Below are 21017 nucleotides of genomic sequence, written 5' to 3' on the forward strand. Positions count from 1 at the left end.
GACACAACATCGCTAATATTGTTACAGAGAAAGTCTTGTTGGGTGCAAATTTCTATTTGGTACTTATTATCAAAGATATATGCGTACAGATATTTATTTAATGTATATTTATTAATATTATGTATATGTATATATTATATACATACACATATGTGTATGTTTTTGTGTATTACATTAAATTTATATGTATGTGTTATTTTAAAAAATGATTTTTTAATAATCTGTTTTAGGTAATACGATCAGAAAGACCGGATGGCGTATTATTAACATTTGGTGGACAAACCGCCCTCAACTGCGGCGTAGAACTTGAAAGAAATGGTGTGTTTGAAAAGTACAATGTTAAAATTCTAGGGACGCCAATCGAATCCATCATACAAACTGAAGATAGAAAGATATTTGCAGATCGTATCAGTGAGATAAATGAAAGAGTCGCACCAAGTGCTGCCGTATATTCTGTTCAAGAGGTATATAAATGGCTTAGTAATATTTTTTTATAGATTAAAATGTCTTTTACAATTTTGTAGAATTACAATTTGATAAAATTAACATGCTCAGATTGTCTTATAATAATTTTGCACAAAGATATCGATTCGGTATATTTAATAAAATTTTTTATTATTGAAAATCTTTTTGTATTTGAATGAATTAAATAATTTTTCCATAATTTTGTAAAATTAAAATATTATATTTGACAAATCAACATGTTTGTTATATATATATATATATATATATATATATATATATATATAATTTCTTTCTAAACAGGCATTAGAAGCCGCTGAAAAACTGGGTTATCCCGTAATGGCGCGCGCTGCGTTCTCGCTCGGTGGTCTCGGATCAGGTTTTGCTAATACAAAAGAAGAGCTGAAAATGCTAGCGCAACAAGCTTTAGCTCACTCCAGTCAATTAATAATTGATAAATCACTACAAGGCTGGAAGGAGGTAGAATATGAGGTTGTGCGCGATGCATATGATAATTGTATCACGGTATGCAATATGGAAAACGTTGATCCTCTCGGCATTCATACTGGTGAATCAATTGTCGTTGCGCCAAGTCAGACATTGTCCAATAAAGAATATAATATGCTACGAACAACGGCTATTAAGGTCATTAGACATTTCGGCATTGTCGGAGAATGTAATATTCAATATGCACTCAATCCTTTTTCCGAAGAATATTATATTATCGAAGTGAACGCTAGATTGTCTAGAAGCTCGGCTTTAGCTAGTAAAGCTACCGGCTATCCTTTGGCTTATGTCGCTGCCAAATTAGCTCTTGGAATACGTTTGTCGGATATTCGCAACTCTGTCACTGGAGAAACAACAGCTTGTTTTGAACCGAGTCTTGATTATTGTGTAGTTAAAATACCCAGATGGGATCTAAGCAAATTTCACCGTGTCAGCACCAAGGTATTGGATAATTCTTTAATTTTGATTTTATGTGAAACAATATTAGATAATTATACAATGTATATTATTATCTGTATTATTTAAATATAATTGAGAGAGAAAAAAGATATATATATATATATATATATATATATATATATACTTCTTTAATCTTTATGTATACAATATAACATTCTTAAAACATTATGATAAAGTAAAAACTAATTAAATAAAAAAAATTATATATTTTTCTTCATCTATACAATGTGTAAATTTACAATGTATCCGACTATTATATGACTTAATTTCTATATAATTAATTTGAATATTGTTTCTTTATAATTGTGATATCGAATACTTTTTAGATTGGCAGTTCTATGAAGAGCGTAGGTGAAGTAATGGCGATTGGACGTAAATTTGAGGAAGCTTTTCAGAAGGCATTGAGAATGGTTAATGAAAATGTGAATGGGTTCGATCCTTATGTGAAGACTATCAACGATGAGGAATTAGAAAAACCGACCGATAAAAGAATGTTCGTTCTCGCTGCTTCGATCAAAGCCGGTTACACGATCGATCGATTATATGAACTCACCAAAATAGATCGCTGGTTTCTTGAAAAAATGAAGAACATTATCGATTATTATGTACTCTTGGAAAATATCGATCGTACGAAACTTTCGCATGACTTGCTGCTGGGTGCAAAGCAGAATGGCTTCTCCGATAAACAGATTGCTGCCCTGGTGAAGAGCTCCGAATTAGCTGTCAGAATACAAAGACAGGAAAATAATATTCGACCAATGGTCAAGCAAATTGATACAGTCGCCGCTGAATGGCCGGCCACTACAAACTATCTTTATCTAACGTATAATGGCACTAGTCACGATGTAGAATTTCCTGGCGGATACACAATGGTGATAGGTACAACATTACATGCATATAATCATTGTCCAATCATTAAGAGTAATCACAACAAACAAAACTTTTTTTAAAAAAAGACACAAACTTGCTAATTTAGCATCATGTATGAATTCAATTCAATTAAAAATAATTCTCTTATTATTATTCTCTCATGGATTTCCTTTATAATTTATATATAGAAAAGATATGTGATCGATAATTATCGATATAAATATAATTAAGAGACATACATTTAATATTAAATAAATAGAGAAATATTTTAAAAATGAAATATTACTACAAAAGGTAGAAAATGTAATATGTCTCTTTTAGGTTCCGGAGTGTATAGAATCGGCAGTTCAGTAGAATTTGATTGGTGTGCCGTGAGTTGCCTACGTGAATTGCGAAATCTTGAACGTAAAACGATAATGATCAATTATAATCCAGAGACGGTCAGTACAGACTATGATATGAGTGATAGATTGTACTTTGAGGAGATCTCCTTCGAAGTTGTAATGGACATTTATGATTGTGAATGTCCAGAAGGTATAATATTGTCAATGGGTGGACAGTTACCAAATAATATTGCTATGGATTTGCACAGACAGCAAGCTCGAATACTTGGAACATCGCCAGAATCCGTCGATGGCGCCGAAAATCGTTTTAAATTTTCTCGCATGCTCGATAGCATCGGTATATCGCAACCAAGGTACGTATGCAATTTTTATTAAATGTGTTATATATGAAAATACATATTTATTAAACAATTCTATCTTTTCACAATTGTTAGATGGAAAGAATTAACAAATTTGAAATCTGCTATTGAATTTTGTGACGAAGTTGGCTATCCATGTCTCGTTCGACCTTCGTATGTGTTAAGTGGAGCCGCAATGAATGTTGCCTATTCAAATCAGGATCTCGAGTCTTATTTGAAAAGCGCGAGTGAAGTTAGTAAAGAACATCCCGTAGTGATATCGAAATTTATTCTTGAAGCGAAAGAAATCGACGTCGATGCCGTCGCTTATGAAGGAATTATATTATGCATGGCAGTATCTGAACATGTTGAAAATGCAGGTGTTCATTCAGGAGATGCCACATTAGTAACGCCACCACAAGATATCAATGAGCAAACTCTGGCGAAAATAAAAAGTATCTCAAAAGCAGTGGCGGCATCCCTGGGAGTCACTGGTCCTTTCAATATGCAATTAATTGCAAAGGTGGATATCGTTTATATTTTTATGTGTGTTTGAAGATTGATTAATTAAGTTTAAAAAAGACAAATATGATTTTAATATTAATTATATATTTTTTAAATAATAACATTTTTATACTATCTATTTTATATTCTTTTTTTATGATTTTAATTATATATTAATTTCGCATTTTTATTGTATAAACATAAAATCTATATTTAAAAAAAAAGAATTGTAGAAAAGAGAGCACAGGGGAGATTTTTAAATTTTATTATATATTTTATTTTTAACACACAAAAACTAATAAATTAATAATATCTTTATGTAGGATAACGAGTTAAAAGTGATCGAGTGTAACGTAAGAGTATCCAGATCTTTTCCTTTCGTCTCGAAAACCTTAGATCACGACTTCGTCGCGACGGCAACCCGTTTAATCATCGGCGAAACAATTGAGCCTGTGGACGTTTTAGCTGGCTGTGGAAGAGTTGGAGTAAAAGTGCCGCAATTTTCTTTTTCCCGTCTTGCTGGTAAGAATCTCGGCCATTATATATGCAATTTTTAGAGAATAATTCATGTTAAACAACAATAATTTATATATATATATATATATATATATATGTGTGTGTGTGTGTGTGTGTGTGTGTGTGTGTGTGTGTGTGTGTATTTAATGCCATATTATTTTATATATATCTCATATTATTTTTTTATATTTTTGTCAAATTAAAATATTTATTTTCTTTTATTTAATTAATTTCTCTTTTACATTATCTTTTATTAGTTTAAGTTCAAATTTGCCGAGTTATTTAAATTTATTTCTTAAATAAAATATTGTTCAACTTTATTACAATTAATCTATAATGTATAAAAATAAATAATGTATAAGAAATGCTATCAAACGGGAAATTATCGTAATAATTTGTTATCTTATTTTTTTTAAATGGACTAATATAATTGTTAATTCTTCTCATAAGTCTTTTATATCATACAACATGTGCACGTGCATTTTCTCTCTTTGCTTTTCTAATTATTATACAATATATGTATAACGAACTGTTATTATTTATTCGGCTCAACTAAAGGTGCTGATGTGATGCTGGGTGTTGAAATGGTATCCACTGGAGAAGTAGGCTGTTTCGGTGAAAATCGCTACGAAGCTTATTTGAAAGGCATGATAAGCACTGGTTTTCACATTCCTCAAAGAGGTATTTTGCTCTCTGTAGGAAGTTTTAAGGTAATTAGCTTGAATATGAGAAAAATTATCTTTTATATATTACAATAAAATATAAATAAATTTTATAAGTATATATACTATATTATATATATTTGATACATTATATATATGTGTGTGTGTGTGTGTGTGTGTGTGTGTGTGTGTGTGTGTGTGTGTGTGTGTGTGTGTGTGTGTGTGTGTGTGTGTGTGTGTGTGTGTGTGTGTGTGTGTGTGTGTACATAACAAGTAAAATATATTTTTGCTTTGGAAATATATGCACCTTAATTCTTTGAAAATTTGTAATATCGATAACATTTGCAATGAAAATCTCTTACTATTGTTATGATAAAATAGTCACTTGTTATGTCAAAAGTCTTTAAAATGTATATATATGAGCTTGTGAATGGCTTATATATATTTAAAAAAATGTGTCTTTTAATAAAAATAAACAGAATCCATTTCGTACACATTTCAGCACAAAATGGAATTGCTTGGGTCTATTAGGAATTTGAAAAACATGGGATACAAATTATATGCTAGCATGGGTACTGCCGATTTCTACACTGAACATGGAGTCGAAGTAAGTGAAAAAAATATTTATAATAATTAAAATTTAAAAAGATATTTAATTAAAACTACATCGACATATTAATTAAAACTACATCTTTTTGAATATTCAGTCATTTTTTGTGTACAAACACATATATGAAAAAATAATTATATTTAAAAAATAATTATGTTATATTATAAGAATAATGAGTTTAAAAAATGAGATATTTATGAGAAAAATGATTGATTATTTTTTTCACAAATAATTTTCTGTAATTTAAAACTTATATAAAATAATAAAATATACATAATGTATATTAGATTTACTCTTTTCGCGATTTTAACATAAATATTTTATTTAATAGATATCATACATATTTAATTGCACTAATGTAGTATATCTTAAGTTGACAAAAATAATGAGATTAATAATAATGAAATAATAATGAATATCGAAAATATTGCTAGAAATTTGTTGATTTTTGTCGTAATAAATTTAAAATATCTTAAAAGAAAGATGGAAAAAATGGAAAGTGCGTATTACGAGATATAAAGTTTCTTTTAAATTAGAATATTTCTTAATAAAAAATTTGTTTGAAATGTCTAATTTATAGTAGTGCAATTTACTTTACAAGTTACATTTTATATTATAATAATAGTATTACTTTGCTCAAATCTAACTGTGTTGCACAGTAATTGACTATTTTTATAAATTATTTTAATTGTCAATAATCACTTTGTTCGCTTATGGATAATACAATCGAATATCAATAATTTGCAGTCTTGCTCGAATACTTACTAAATTGATTATCGACTATTTTCAGAATATATATGATAATATTTTCAAAATATATATAATAATATTTTGATTAGAAAATCCGTCTTATATGTAAATATTGAATATAAATATTTGTTTTTTCAGTAGATTATTTACATCCTAATCTTAATAAATATTTGTGTCATATATATGTCGTTTCGCTTAAGTGGTCTGCTAGGGAAATTACTGTTTGAATTGTATCGGAGGCCGACTCGTCACTTTGACTTTTCGATACGTTTCTTGTGTAAGAATCTTCGTCATTCGATATCGCATTCACTTTTTTCACACTTTTCTCTGCATGTTTCTCATCTTTAAATCGTATTTCATGAGCTTTTGTGATCTTACTCATATATTCATGATTAGACTGCGATTGCTTGCCTTTTGGCTGCATCGGCTGCATTTGCTCAACAAATTGTTGCGTGTAGCGATTTTTCAAAGTACCGACGAATATAGAGTCTCCATTCCTCTTGGGTGTCTCCGGCGGTTCGTTCGGTAATCTCGTTGAATTTGTCGCCGCTCTCATTCTTAGAGCGTGGATTTTGTCTCGATAAGCCTTAGCGTCGTCCTTGTATCTAGTTTTGTCCGATAGGATAATCGACAGTCGATCCGCTTGATCGAGATAAACTTTTTTCTGATAAGACCTGTACTTATGACAGCATTCGGCCATTTTTATAAAATGTCTAATAAAGAAGTCCAACAGAGCAGCCAGCCTTAAACCTTCCAACTTGGCACAGCATTCCTAGAAAGAGATAGAAGAAAAAAAAGATGAGAAATGTGAATTGGCCGTGACTGTTGATCCTTATGACTAATCACAAAAAAGAATGAAGATAAGATTAGATTTGCGGGAAGTTGTGTAATATCATGGATTGACTTGGTGCTGTTTGTCTGGCACATTGGTTTACAATAGCGATATATTACGCTGGATTGCTCATTATGAACGCTGATTGATAATAATCTTATCGCTTGAGGAACTTACCTCGATTTCGACGATAAGATCCGTGGCCTTGCGTGGGGTGATGAGCGTTCTATTCGTAATTACTCGCGTGCTATAGTTTTGCTGATCATTCATTCGAGCGGTGTCCCAAAATCCACCAGATCTATTGTAGATCTCTTCCCTATGAGACTCTTCGGCCGTTCTCGGCATGTCTAAGGTCGGATTTACCACGGCTAACCATGGCTGAACTGTCAGTATCTTGAATAACATTGCAAAGTCCAATCGCGGAAAGAATTGGTTACTATACTTGATGTTCTCCATTGCGTGGAACACGAACATAATAGGGTTATCAATTATTCTCTTTAGTTGTTTCTGACTGCGTTTCAGATAATCATCCGGCACTTCACTAAACATATTTCTGTCACGGAGAAAATAATCAGGCAGAATCGGCTCATTTTGGCTAATGCAGCGATAAAGACTGTTCAGCAACTTGATTAGACATTCACCGGTCCGATTGTCAGGCCATTTTGAAGGTCGATCGTCTTCTTCGATTAACCAGAACAGCTTATTTCTAATATGAGAGGTCGTCAGGCCGTGCGTGCTATCCAAGACTGGCCTTAAGAATGTTTTATGAAGCATCAATGCGATCAAATATACTTGTACTTGCGAACGAGTCATGCAGGTCTCCAGATAACGTTCTGCGGCTGGAAATGTCAGTTGCCATTCGATCTGCTGAATGTTCCTTTTTACATTTTGATGTCTCAATTTTCTCAATAGAAGATCTCTCTGTTTCAATAGAAAACCTTCGGGTATTACATAACAACCAAAGTCTTTCACCTTGCTAATATCGTTGTAATCGGGCCACGTGCTTCTCGGTCGATCTAACCATTCCTGAGCGTATGTCGGCCACTGAAGCCATATTGTTGGCGTGACCTCATAGGATTCGATCCTACGCAGTCTGAGACTGTGCGATTCTATTATTTTGTCGCAATGGATAGCTGAATTTTCTACGTAATTTAAATCTTCTGATTTAAAACCTAACGGCTCAGCCAACTGATATATGAAGAGATCGACAAAATGGCTCATAAACATTTCATTGTTCATATAGAAGACTTCGCAGTCATGTTGCCTATCGGCCATCTTGAGGCGAATCTGCTTGTTATTTTGTAATTGTTTCCTTTCTGCTCGCATTGCGTAAATCTTGCCTTCGTTATTTATCCTGACTTTCTTGAAGCACTGTGTCGGAATCATTGCGTTCGAATATATTTTGCTTGACGCATCCATCTTATCATTTTTATGTATGTTACTGGTCTGTGCACTAGGGGTCACAGTGTAATAGTCCCTCCAGTCACTGTCACTGTCATAAGCTCCGGATCTGTAACCGGAACTCGAAATGCTCGGTGGTCTACGGTGATGTCGCCGGTCTACTTTTGGTTTTGTTGACTTCATAGTGTCAGGTCGAGGTAACTGTTGTTGATAACTTTCATTTCTGATATCTAATTCGCTCTTCGAAGTTTTCTTATCATAGTTTTCCACCGGAAACATATGCTCGCAATCAGACTTGGTTTTAATATCATAATTGGATTGAGTCTTGTAGATATTTTTGCGCAAGAGGGATACTTGATCTCTATATATTTTGTCGTCATGTATATTGGATAAAGATCCAATATTAACGATTGTAGATTGTAACTGAAGAGGTCTTATTTTCTTCCTTTGATGAGGAAGTATCATGTTTGAATTACGACCATAAATGCTTTCGCCATCATTATCATATATTTCATCATCATCCTCTATTAATGAAAGATCAATATCTTCTTGTTTGCTAAGATTCCTCGGATATGGAGTTTCATCGAGACGTTGTAATCGTACATATCCTATTGAAAAAATATTTGTATAATATATATATTTGTATAATTTTAAAGTCAAAAGAATGTTATTAAAATTATTAATAAATTTTCCTTTAGCAACGTCATTTGAGTTGTGTGTTATCAACTTTTATAGTAATTCAAGATGTTTAATCTTAATATTCAACAAGAATAAAGGGAGAGGATTACTTAATTTTTTGGCCTCCACAGGATTTTCAAAAAATAATTTCTTTTGTATTATATGATCATTAGGAAAGTCAAAAATAATCATTAAAAAGAAAAAAATTCGATCTATAAAACCAAAATTAATTAATTAGTCTAGATATCATTATGATACATGAGCTCTTTTCATGATTAATAAGTAAATTAATAAAATGTTTTTGCTCATTATACTTTGTTATCATTAACATCATTAACATTATTTTAAATTATAATCTCTACCATTTTCGAAGTAAAGGTAAAGATAAATACAAAAATAAAAGTAAATACAGTTCATAATAAGAAAATTATTAAATTAAAATTATTAAATTAATTAATGAAATAATTATTCTTGACATATAAGTGACTATAATAAATTGGTGAGTATATATATATATATATATATATATATATATATATATTTTCACCTATTTATTATAGTCACTTATATGTCAAGAATAATAAAAAATTAATTCTTTTATTATGAGTTGTATTTTTATTATGAGTTGTATCTTTACCTTGAAAATGATATAAATTATAATCTAAAATGGTGTGTTAATATGATGGCAAAGCAGTATAATAAACGAAAATATTTTATTAGTTCTTATTAGTCATGAAAAGGGCTCATGCATCATAATAATATATCTATAAAAATTAATTTTGGCTTTAATAATTGAGTTTTTTTTACTTAATGATTATTTTTAACATTCCTAATAATCATACAATACATAAAAAATTATTTTTTTTTAATCCTGTGGAGAAACGCGTTAAGTGACTCTCTTCCTTTTATTGAATTTTTATTAATATATATCTATCATAAGAGAAATAAATGATTAAAATTCATTCAGAAGAATTTATATAGAAATAATTTTAATTTATTCACTCATTCTCTTTTCTCTCTCTTTCTCTATTCCTCTTTCTTTCTATATTTATTTTTTTTATTTCATATAGTAGTTGTGACGTGATGTCTTTTTGGATTGTCCATCACAATACATATATAGTAATTTTTTTGTATAAGATTTTATCTTTCTTATATGTACTATATTATACTTTTTTATTACACTATATATTAATTAGAAAGTTTTTCTATAAAAAATCCCATGCTATTGTAAAAATTAAGTATTTATATTCTTTTATATTCTTTTATATTCTTTCACTTAATTAAATGTTCAAATCTAAAAATTCTATTAATATGATATTCTATTGTTTAAATTTTTCTTCAAATGGAAAAATATATATATATATATATACAGAGAGAGAGAGAAACAGAAATTTTTAGTTTATCTTTCATTTCAAGTTTATTTTTCATTTCAAAATTATTTTTCTATTAAAAATTCGAAAAAATGTTATTAAAATATTATTAATATTATAAATATTATTAATATTATTAAAATATTATCAGATATTCTTGTTAAAAATAAGTTTAGATTTTTAAACCTTTTGTACAAAAAAAAGGAGAATCTCAAATAATCTGTATAAACTTTATGATTCGGAGTTAATTTAATACCTGGATGTTCACTCGGTTGCACCATTAGATTATACGTAATCCCATTGTTTAAACTACTATACTCTGGTTGATAATGATGTTCTGTAATTTCGATATTATTATATACAACATAAATGCGGATGGGTTGCAGCGGTTCGATAATAAGCTCGCCAGTTTGCCTCTTCGAAGTGAAGATGATATTATGCGCGATATATTCTTGAAGAATATCTGGTAATAAAACATGTTTTTGAGGTGGCAGTATTTTATTTAGTTTAGCTTCGTAGGACGATGCTAGAGTTTCCTTAATTTGGATTATATCTCTGCAAAAAGATTCAATAGTTAGTTATAGTGTAATCTATTATTATTATTGGTAATTACAAAAGTTTACTTAAATTTACGTATGTGTGAAATTTGTGTGGATTGCGCATTTATTTTATTATAATTTATTAAAACATTAACACAAAAATAGAAATAAATATTTAAAATATTTGTTTCATAAATAATTTTCTACATATTGAAGAAAAGAAATATAATGACAGTACAACATTAAGATATGTAATAAGCTTATTGAACAATTTATTCAGTTAAGTATTGTAAATAAAATATTTAAATTAATTATGTAATAATATAATTAGTAACTTTTTAATTTTTATAATTGAAAAGACGAATCCTTATTTTGCGGAAATACGTGATTACGTGAAAATCAATATTGACAAGAGTTTGTATAATCTTGACAGGCGATTAATTATATTTCAACAAATTAAAAATCAAGAAAAATGTAAAGACTAGGTATACATTTGGCTATACTTGATATCATGTCAAAGAATATTTTTTTATATGTAGTTAAATTTGTAGATTAGATTAAATCAAGATGAATGATATCGATATTCCTTGATCAATATGAATTATCAACAACGTAATTCCAAATATTCTAAAAAAATCTCTCTACACGATACGAATGATACGCGTATGAATACTACAGTCATTTTTTATAAATAAATTAACATTAGTTTCATTGATATAAATTATGTTCCTTAAAATAAATTTGTTTCTATAAATAAACATTTAGTTTTCTATAATAAATTAACATCAGTTAATAAATTAACATCAGTTTCACTCTGTTACGCTTAGTTTATCAATAATATAACTATTGTATGGGTGCATATATTTTTTCAATTCCATTATTAACAATAAAATTAACAACAAAATTTACTACATATATTGAACAAATTACGTTATATGAAAATTATTTTAATTTGTTAATAAACTAACAATAATTGAATATTGTGTCTCATTATGAATTCTCTATGCATTCTGATCACGAATGTTATAAATTATCACTATTCCGCGATTGCAACAAATCACCATTCAAAATATTAAGTGCTTACTCTTCGTAATTCTCAAAGAACTGGATACACATCATGAGATTGTTTAAAATAAAACTCTTAGGATCTCTTTCAATGGCTTTCCTCAATAGCACTAATTCCACATCTTCATATTCGTCTACCTGTTTGGATGATCCTTCTTTAGGCGGTTTAACAGGTGGTTTTGAGTACCTCTTTCCCATTTTTTTCTTTCATTCAATGATATAACAAAGTGCACTCTGAAGAAGGCCACGTGGCGAGTGTCTCCACGTAAAAAGCACGTCTTCAGCAATGATAATTGAGGTGCACCGTATATCACTTAGATTCACTATAGATCACTATAGGTTCACTATATTATATGTTATCAACATTTTATCATTTCAAATTCAAGGTCAGCGAGGAAACAGCATTATATATGCACGCATAAGAACACGTCGATGACCAATGATACAGTAGTTTTCTTGCGGGTGATGTCGATAAATAGCTATCTCGTTATCGAGTCAGGGCGTTTTTAATCACCCGCTTACTATCGGATATCGACAAACAAGCTCTGCATAAAATACTTGTAAAAAATCGCGTCAATGTTGATACGATAAAGCTCTGATATTTCACCGGCCTTGCCAGTGTCCAGTTTCTTATCATCATGGGCTGGTTCATATATCGTTATAATTATAATATTTAACGTAATATAATAATTATAAAGACAATATGTTTAAGCCATAAGTTACTATTAATAATTCTGTTTTTTTTTTATTTTCATATTAGTACTTATTAAAACATCGCATAAAAATTATACTATATAAATAAAATAGGAAAATATATATGTATATGTATAAATATTTCTTATTATATTATATAAATATAATAGGAAATTATGTATTTTAAATTTCTTGCTAATAATTTATTCTAATAAGAAAATATATGCATTAAAAGTATAATATGATATATATATATATATATATATATATATATATTATTTGAGAGAGAGAGAGAGAGGAGAGAGAGGAAATTGAAATAAATCTTGGCCAGTTGTATATAACAATAGATTCATTTGTTTTGCTATGTCATTTATTTTGTTATGAAAAGTTGATTTTCATGATATTATTATAATTTCATTTTATTTATAATAATGTAATATGTTTGCAGAAAGCATTGCCACAATAACGTTAAATAAGAAAAATCCCCTACTAATATTATCATATAATCTCATAACAAAATAAAGCTATTACCATACTGAAGTAATAATTACAAGTTACATGCGCAGAACTATACACGCGCACATCCACTCACTCCCACATATACTCACCCGAAACACATTCAAATTATGTGATATTATTTCTTAGAGTTGTAATAATGCACAATAAAGATATTGTAAGTTTAATTCGTCTTTTGTGACATCACACATAATAATACGTGGATAAACATGTGATCATGTGTTATCTAATCTATGCGTCAAATTCTTACCAGAATAACTCGATGAATTACAGATTAATTTTGAAATAATGCATAATTACAAATAGGTATTTTTCAAATAGAATTTCTCAATGTTCTCTTAATTATTTTCAATGGGAAAAATAAATTTGCTGTTTTTAGAAGATGAAAAACATGTAAAAAGTGGCGACATATATGTAATCTCATACATTTGTCTCTCGTACATCTCATACATTTATAATTTATGAGAATTCAGAATTATAAGCAATTATTTCAATTTTTTTGGTTATATCTTATAATAAGATTTTACAATACAGGTAGAACCAGTACAATGGACGTTTGAAAATATTGCCGTGAACGAAGATTCTAGTCCGAGTGAGCTTCGACATCTAGCTGACTTTTTGTCAAAAAAGCAATTTGATCTTGTTATTAATCTGCCAATGAGGAATGGTGGTGCTCGACGCGTTTCCAATTTTATGACGCATGGTTATCGGACAAGGAGACTAGCAGTTGATTATTCCGTACCTTTAATTACGGATGTTAAATGTGCGAAGCTTTTAGTTGAGGTAAGTATTTAAACTCAAATCTACAGAAGTATTAAATGAAATATTGTAAGTATTTTAAATAAATATGTATAAATATTAAAAGTTTTAGTTACTAAATATATTTCAAAAAATCAAATTGGAAATATAACGAGCAAAAAAATTAATGTAGATAACCATTACTATCTTATTTAAAACTACATTCTATATCACTCTTACGTCAGCGATCAAAGATCAGCTTTGATAAATAATTATATTACTCATTTTCTTACTTGTATAATTTGGCTCACATTAGATAAGATACATTAAGTGTAAAATCTATATCCAGGAATTACATATTTTAAGATTATATTTAAATTTATAGAACATCTATCACAATTTTTATTTATACCTAAAACGCAAAATGTGTAATAACTTATACAAAACAGAAAGAAATATTTTACGACTAAAAATTAAATATTCCAAATCTATATTTGATATTTATGTATTTGTTAATGTTTTAAAAACAGTTATTAGCTTTTTTTTAATAAAAATGCATAACATATGCGCGCGCGTGCATCCCATAGACGTATATAACTAGACTGCGCATGTTGTGCTAGCCATTGAAGCAAACATTTAAAAAGAGAAAGCAATATCGGGGGATCTCTGTCTCACTCTAAATCACACCGTGGAGGGGGAAGTGAACTCTTTTCCCCTCAAGACTTGAAGGGAGGCCACAATGGGAGGCTTCCCCTGCAACTCTCATTCTGCTTCCCCCACTTTTCTTACTGTGCGAGAGAGAAAGAAATCCTCCGAGTCATTTTCTATCTCACTTCATTGCTTCAACGGCCAGCATAGCATGCGCAGTCTATGTATATATGTCTATGATGCATCCACGTACGCTCGCACGTTCGCATGCATTCACGCACGTACGCACGCATGTACGGACGCACGCACGTATGACATATACATTCTAATCATATCGTAATAAAATTATGAGATATAGAAAATATATTTTTATTTTACTTAAGTTTTATATAAAATAATAAAAATAATTGTTTCAAGATTATTAATTCTTTTAATTATAATTGATAGTATTTTTTTAAAGTTAGTTTAAAGAAATAACTAATTTTCTAGATGTAGCACATTCACGTTAAAAAAACAGATAAATTATAAATATACAAATTAATTACAGAATATACAGATTAATCATATGCCCATTTAAGTTTTTGGTAAAAATATTGTGAAAAATAAGTTTTATATAAAAAAATCATTATTTTCATTAAAATTTATTTTAAATTTTATACAAAATAATGATACATTTGATAATGTTAAAATTATATAATTAGAAAATATAAATCAATTTTTACTCATTCTCGCATAAATAATTTTGTATCAAAAGAAACAATATTTCTAATTATTCAAATACATCATTTATATGACGATTGCTATATACAGTCATTTATTATTCATTACTTGCAAATAGATTATGTAATTGTGATTATGTAATATAAATGTATATCTGCAGGTATGCATAAATGATAACGTACGATTTTTTATGTACTTTTTTATTTTCTACATAGGCGATGAGAATGATTGGTGGAAAAGCACCGCAGATGAAAACCTATATCGATTGTGTGTCGTCGCGCAGGATGATCAGACTACCCGGCCTCATTGATGTGCATGTACATACTCGTGATCCTGGAGCGATTCATAAAGAGGATTTTGCTTCTTGTACCGCGGCAGCGCTCGCCGGAGGCATCACAATGATCTTTGCAATGCCCAATACCAATCCAGCGGTAGTGGATCATCAAACTTTTGCCATTGCCAAAGAAGTAAGAATTTATACATTTCCCAGCAAAATTTATTTTTACAAATAATATGAAAAATAATTTTTTACATTAGTGCAAAAATATTACAAATGCATGATTTCCTTTATCAAACAAGAAAAAAATCATATATATATATATATATATATATATATATATATATATGTGTGTGTGTATATATATTTATGTTACGACGACATATATATATATATATATATATATATATGTATGTATGTATGTATATATATAAATGTATGTATACGTATATATTATTTATATAATTATACATGTACACGCGGGCGTTCATAATGAAGATACGCAATGCAAATGATCAAAGTAATTTTCATAATTAGAATTAAATAGATAAATCTGTATGCTATATGTACGCAATTATAAACATTTCGGATGTATAATGTTAAGCATAGTAAAGAAACGTCAAAACGTTTAATATGTTTGCTGATGCCAAAGAGAACATGTACATGCCAAATTCTAAAACTTTTGAAACTATTGTTGCTATTTATCTCATTATGACATAATAAGACGAATAACAGGATAATATAATTAGACCATTAAGAAAAATATTTTACTTACGAGTATTCAGGAAACTCATTATTAAACTAATAAAATGGTTTGGAGGAAATATAATGTAAAAAGTATTTCAAAAGTACAATCGCTGAAGCAAGCGAATCGAATTTTTCGCATCATATCATAAAAGAACAATAATAATTTAAGAAGTGACACATTTTTATCATTATGCAGACATTATTAACTTGTTTATATTTAAAAAAACATTTATATATGTATACGTTTATATATGTATATGTTTATTTATTAATGAGCACGCAAAATTTTCTATCTTAAATATTTTTGCTTTTATCTTGATTACGTATATTTTTCATTATCTAAGGAAAAAGCTTTATTTTCTTATGTAAAATTATAAATAGTTTCACAATATGAAAAAAATTTCGATTAAGACATATTTAAAATAATTTGTTATAATAAAAAAGATATTGATTATTTATATTATTCATGCTGAAATAGCGAGCTGCAGCTGGTTCACATTGCGATTACGCGCTCTTTATCGGCGCCTCATCAGACAATTATAATATCATACGAGAAATAGCACCGCATGCTGCTGCTCTGAAAATGTATCTAAACGAAACATTTACGACACTTCGTCTCATGGATCTCACTGTTTGGATCAAGGTATGAAAATCATTAAGCAGATTATCAATATATGTGTATTTATATGTGCATTAGCAAGTCTAGTTTATTTATTAATTAAACATATATATTTATTTATATATTTTTCACGTATATAAAATAATTATCCTAAAATTTATATTAATATTTGTATAATGTATGTGTAGTAGTATTTGTATTATGTAAAATTATTTTTTTGCAGCATTTCGAAAGCTGGCCTAAAAAATATCCTTTATGCGTGCACGCGGAAGGACAAACTACAGCTGCGGTCCTTTTGCTGGCAAGTTTACATAATAGACCGATTCATGTATGTCATGTAGCACGAAAGGAGGAAATAGAAATTATACGCGCTGCCAAGGAACATGTGAGTATATTAACAACGTCTACTAATAAAAGAAATCAAATTAAATTATGAAACCAAGTATTTATATAAAAAATACTTAGCAAATAGCGTAATTGTAATAATATATTATAATAAAAATGAGCTCTAAATTAAAGTTGATTTTTTGAGATAATTATAAATTTTATGTTTGACATTGAAAAAATGTTTAAAAATTTATATTTTTAAAATTATTGTTGGATTTTAAATTAAAAAATATTTCTCTAGAGAGATATCAATCTCATCTATATATTGTATATATTCTTGAAGGGATTGGCAGTTACGTGTGAAGTATGTCCACATCACTTATTCCTTTGCCAAGATGACTTGGATCGGATAGGCAGCAAAAGAGGTCAGGTAAGACCCATTCTGGGCACAAAAGAGGACCAACAGGCTCTTTGGGATAATTTGGATGTTATTGATTGCTTTGCAACCGATCATGGTATGTTAATATTTTATTATTATTTCTCTAATTTGGATTATAACTATAATTACGTGATTTAAATTGTATTTTTTAAATCCAAATTTGCGCTGTATAATTAAAAATTAAAATAAATACAACAATATCTTGAAATGATAGCAATCAACATTATTCTATAATTCTATAAAGATAAAAAGATGAATGTTTCATGTTCATATAACATCTACTTTATTTTGCTTTTAAGACAGACAAGAGTATTTCTTTTGTTCTGAGATATTGATATTAAACCGAATATTTGCACTTATTTAGAAATAATAAGCAATTAGTGCTCTGGTAAAAATGAATCTTTTGATAATTTACAAAATTATAAAGTTTGTATGTATGTGTACAATTTATTCAAATACAAATAAATCATTTTTAGTGAGAAATGATATTAATAATTCCAATCTTATTTCTCGCTATTTTTGTTTTGAAATGTTAATTTGTATTTAAGCTCCACACACTGCGCAAGAAAAAACTTCTGAGAAACCACCGCCAGGATTTCCTGGATTAGAAACTATGCTACCACTGTTACTTAACAGTGTGCATGAAGGAAGATTGACTATGGAGGTATTTTATTTTTTAATTATTTATTGTATTATAACTTTTAATATTGTTTAGCTGACATAACGGGTAAAAAATGCCGATAAGCATTTCATTCTTGATAATGAATGCGATTGTTGTATCTGTACGTCATTCTCTGATTCGAAGATAAATGTTCATACTTAACATGATGTAATAAATCAAGATATCTAAAAAAAATTTGTTGTAAGGAAAATTTCCTCAATTAAATTTTATGTACACAGATATATTATTGTGACAATTTTTTTATTTGGAGATAATTTATATTTTAATTTGTGTAATATAAATCGGAGTAATAGTAATTTATCAGAAATTTATTTTATTTTTGATAAGATATTGAGAATAATTAATTAGAAAAAACTTTATAATTAAAATATTATGATATTTCAAATTTAATATACGTATATTTTTAATAACATTTAAAATTTGTATTTCTTTTTTAAGCGCTATGTGATATACATACATTAAATTGATACAAAAAAAAGAATTTTCTAAAATTTTCTTTTAAATACAATTATGCATTTTTACGTCCAAATTATTACAAATTGTTACAAATTAGCATAATTTTCTTATGTAAATGATATATCTTTGATAAATATCGCACAGATTTACAATATTTGTGCTACTAACATATGGGAAATACGCTCTTTCTCAATCACTTTTTATATATTAAATTTATAGTTTCAATATTGTAAATTTTTGTTTGATTAAAGTAATATTTTTGTAATTTATATAAAATAAGATAAAAATGTTATGTATGAGCGTTCTTTCTTTCCTTCTCTCTCTCTCTCTCTCTCTCTCTCTCTCTCTCTCTCTCTAATAGAAAAATTATGTAATAAGTTAAAATATATAAAAGTACATACAAAATATTGAATTATTACGAAAATCGTTGTATTTGTTTATTACGCAGGACATTATTGACAGATTATATCGAAATCCCAAAAGAATTTTCGGTATTCCTGATCAGCGTAACACATATGTCGAAATCGATTTAGATGACGAATGGACCATTCCGGAAGCAATGCCATTTAGCAAATCAAAGTGGACGCCTTTTGCTGGTATAAAGGTTCACGGTTCTGTGCATAGAGTAGTTTTGAGAGGCGAGGTTGCTTACGTTGAGGGAAAAGTTTTGGTAAATCCTGGATTCGGTCAAAATATTAGAGATATACAATACAAGACGAAAATTCCACCAACGCATCATATACCGATGACATCCAGCCAGTCCACAGATGCCATCTATAAACCATTGTCACTATTGGACGGTCTTTTATCGCCAAATTATGAAAAATCTAACATACATGCTGATCACGTCGCTGATTTGTATGAGGAGGAACGAATTGGTATGATAATGCTAAGAGTATTATTAATTTTGTTCTAATAAATAATATAAAAAAATTTTTTGAAAGAAATTTTAATATTATTACATTTCTAAAATTCTATTAATATAATAAAAATTTATCTTGTCTAGTTATATATCACATAATGAAAGATTTCCATTTTGCATGAATAATTTCTTTCAATTGAAATTTTGTATATTTATTTTTTGTAAGAACATAAATGCACACATTATATTATTGTACATTATGCATTTAATTGTCTGTGTATATAATAACATTAAGATATATTGTAGTAACATTTTTAAATTGAGTAAAATTTATATGAATAAGAAACAAAATGCAATACGAATATTACTTTTTGCATTGCATTTTTTGCCATTGTAAAAACTAAACAATTTATAGACAATGAAATATAATACTATACTATAAATTAATATTTCCATATTATTATTATTATTAGAATCATTTACGCATCCCCTACAACTGGCATCGCACAAGTCGAGTGTACATTTCGTGCTAGATAGTGAAACAAGAGATTCTAAAATATTATCTTCTCAAAGGACTGTCTCACCATTGCCAATTAGCAATGTCACCAGATACAAAAGCGATAGTAATTCGAATCTTCTTACGTCTGCTGTCGCATCTGTTCCAACCGTCCATGCAAGCAGCAGTCTAATCGGACATCATATACTTACTGTAGATATATTTAACAAAGAAATATTAAAAGATATATTTCATCTTGCGGAGACTTTACGAAATGCTATTAGGAAAGAGCGACCGTTAGACCATATTTTAAAGGTAAATGTTAAAGACATTTAAAGATTATAAACTTATATAAATACTATGATATTGTTATGAAATTTTATCAATATATTAAATATATTAAATGGTATATATATATATATATATATATATATATATGTATATTGTTAATATTAATTTTACATTTGTCTTGTATGCATATATTGTTAAATCGATATATGTAGTAAACTTATTTGTGAATCATTTTGAAAACATATCAAGTCTCTCTCTCTCTCTCTCTCTCTCTCTCTCTCTATTAGAAAATTTATTATAGTACCGTCTTGGTTCTAAATAATATACAAATTTTTCTGTTTTCTCATTAAAAAAAATTATATAAGTATTATTTATGATTAGGGAAAAATTATGGCTTCCATCTTCTATGAAGTCAGCACGAGAACATCATGCAGTTTTGCTGCTGCCATGGAACGTCTTGGTGGTCGTGTGATATATATGGATGGTTCTACATCATCAGTAAAAAAAGGAGAAACCTTAGAAGGTCTGTAAACAGAGATTTTGCAACAACACAATTTTGCAAAAAACACAATTCGATGTAAAGAACGAAGTGAAGAATG

The 21017-nt window shown here is 28.6% G+C and overlaps 2 protein-coding genes across 5 annotated transcripts in view; one reads left to right on the plus strand and one right to left on the minus strand.

Moving 5' to 3' along the window:
• LOC105257739 (CAD protein) overlaps positions 1 to 21017 on the plus strand; it is a 30116-nt gene that overhangs the window by 4633 nt on the left and 4466 nt on the right. For all 4 annotated transcript variants that reach the window (XR_003123180.1, XR_003123181.1, XM_025411165.1 and 1 more), the window contains exons 6-22: positions 231 to 464; positions 766 to 1410; positions 1755 to 2307; positions 2620 to 2995; positions 3077 to 3503; positions 3808 to 4006; positions 4559 to 4710; positions 5165 to 5269; positions 13651 to 13899; positions 15438 to 15689; positions 16725 to 16889; positions 17089 to 17250; positions 17536 to 17707; positions 18180 to 18295; positions 19218 to 19647; positions 20105 to 20442; positions 20800 to 20941. Coding sequence is in view for 2 of the 4 variants with exons in the window: in XM_025411165.1 (XP_025266950.1) it covers positions 231 to 464; positions 766 to 1410; positions 1755 to 2307; positions 2620 to 2995; positions 3077 to 3503; positions 3808 to 4006; positions 4559 to 4710; positions 5165 to 5269; positions 13651 to 13899; positions 15438 to 15689; positions 16725 to 16889; positions 17089 to 17250; positions 17536 to 17707; positions 18180 to 18295; positions 19218 to 19647; positions 20105 to 20442; positions 20800 to 20941 (4717 nt within the window). In the remaining 2 variants the exon portion in view is untranslated. The remainder of the gene's footprint in view (positions 1 to 230; positions 465 to 765; positions 1411 to 1754; positions 2308 to 2619; positions 2996 to 3076; positions 3504 to 3807; positions 4007 to 4558; positions 4711 to 5164; positions 5270 to 13650; positions 13900 to 15437; positions 15690 to 16724; positions 16890 to 17088; positions 17251 to 17535; positions 17708 to 18179; positions 18296 to 19217; positions 19648 to 20104; positions 20443 to 20799; positions 20942 to 21017) is intronic.
• Positions 5884 to 12480, minus strand: LOC105257728. The gene is made up of 4 exons (XM_011268553.3): positions 11927 to 12480; positions 10560 to 10858; positions 7032 to 8863; positions 5884 to 6794 (listed from the first exon to the last, which is right to left on the minus strand). The coding sequence occupies exons 1-4, from the start codon at positions 12103 to 12105 to the stop codon at positions 6198 to 6200; spliced, it is 2907 nt and encodes a 968-aa protein (XP_011266855.2). The 5' UTR covers positions 12106 to 12480; the 3' UTR covers positions 5884 to 6197.

This window comes from Camponotus floridanus, unplaced genomic scaffold, assembly GCF_003227725.1.
Source record: "Camponotus floridanus strain SB8 unplaced genomic scaffold, Cflo_v7.5 scaffold38, whole genome shotgun sequence".
Lineage (NCBI taxonomy): Eukaryota > Metazoa > Arthropoda > Insecta > Hymenoptera > Formicidae > Camponotus > Camponotus floridanus.

Excerpts from the sequence above, each read along its gene's own strand:
- LOC105257728 (XM_011268553.3), bottom strand. The coding sequence starts at position 12,105 with ATGGGAAAGAGGTACTCAAAACCACCTGTTAAACCGCCTAAAGAAGGA. Across the intron at positions 10,859-11,926 it reads TTCTTTGAGAATTACGAAGA|AGATATAATCCAAATTAAGG; the intron begins GTAAGCACTTAA and ends ATCTTTTTGCAG. Across the intron at positions 8,864-10,559 it reads GCAACCGAGTGAACATCCAG|GATATGTACGATTACAACGT; the intron begins GTATTAAATTAA and ends TTTTTTCAATAG.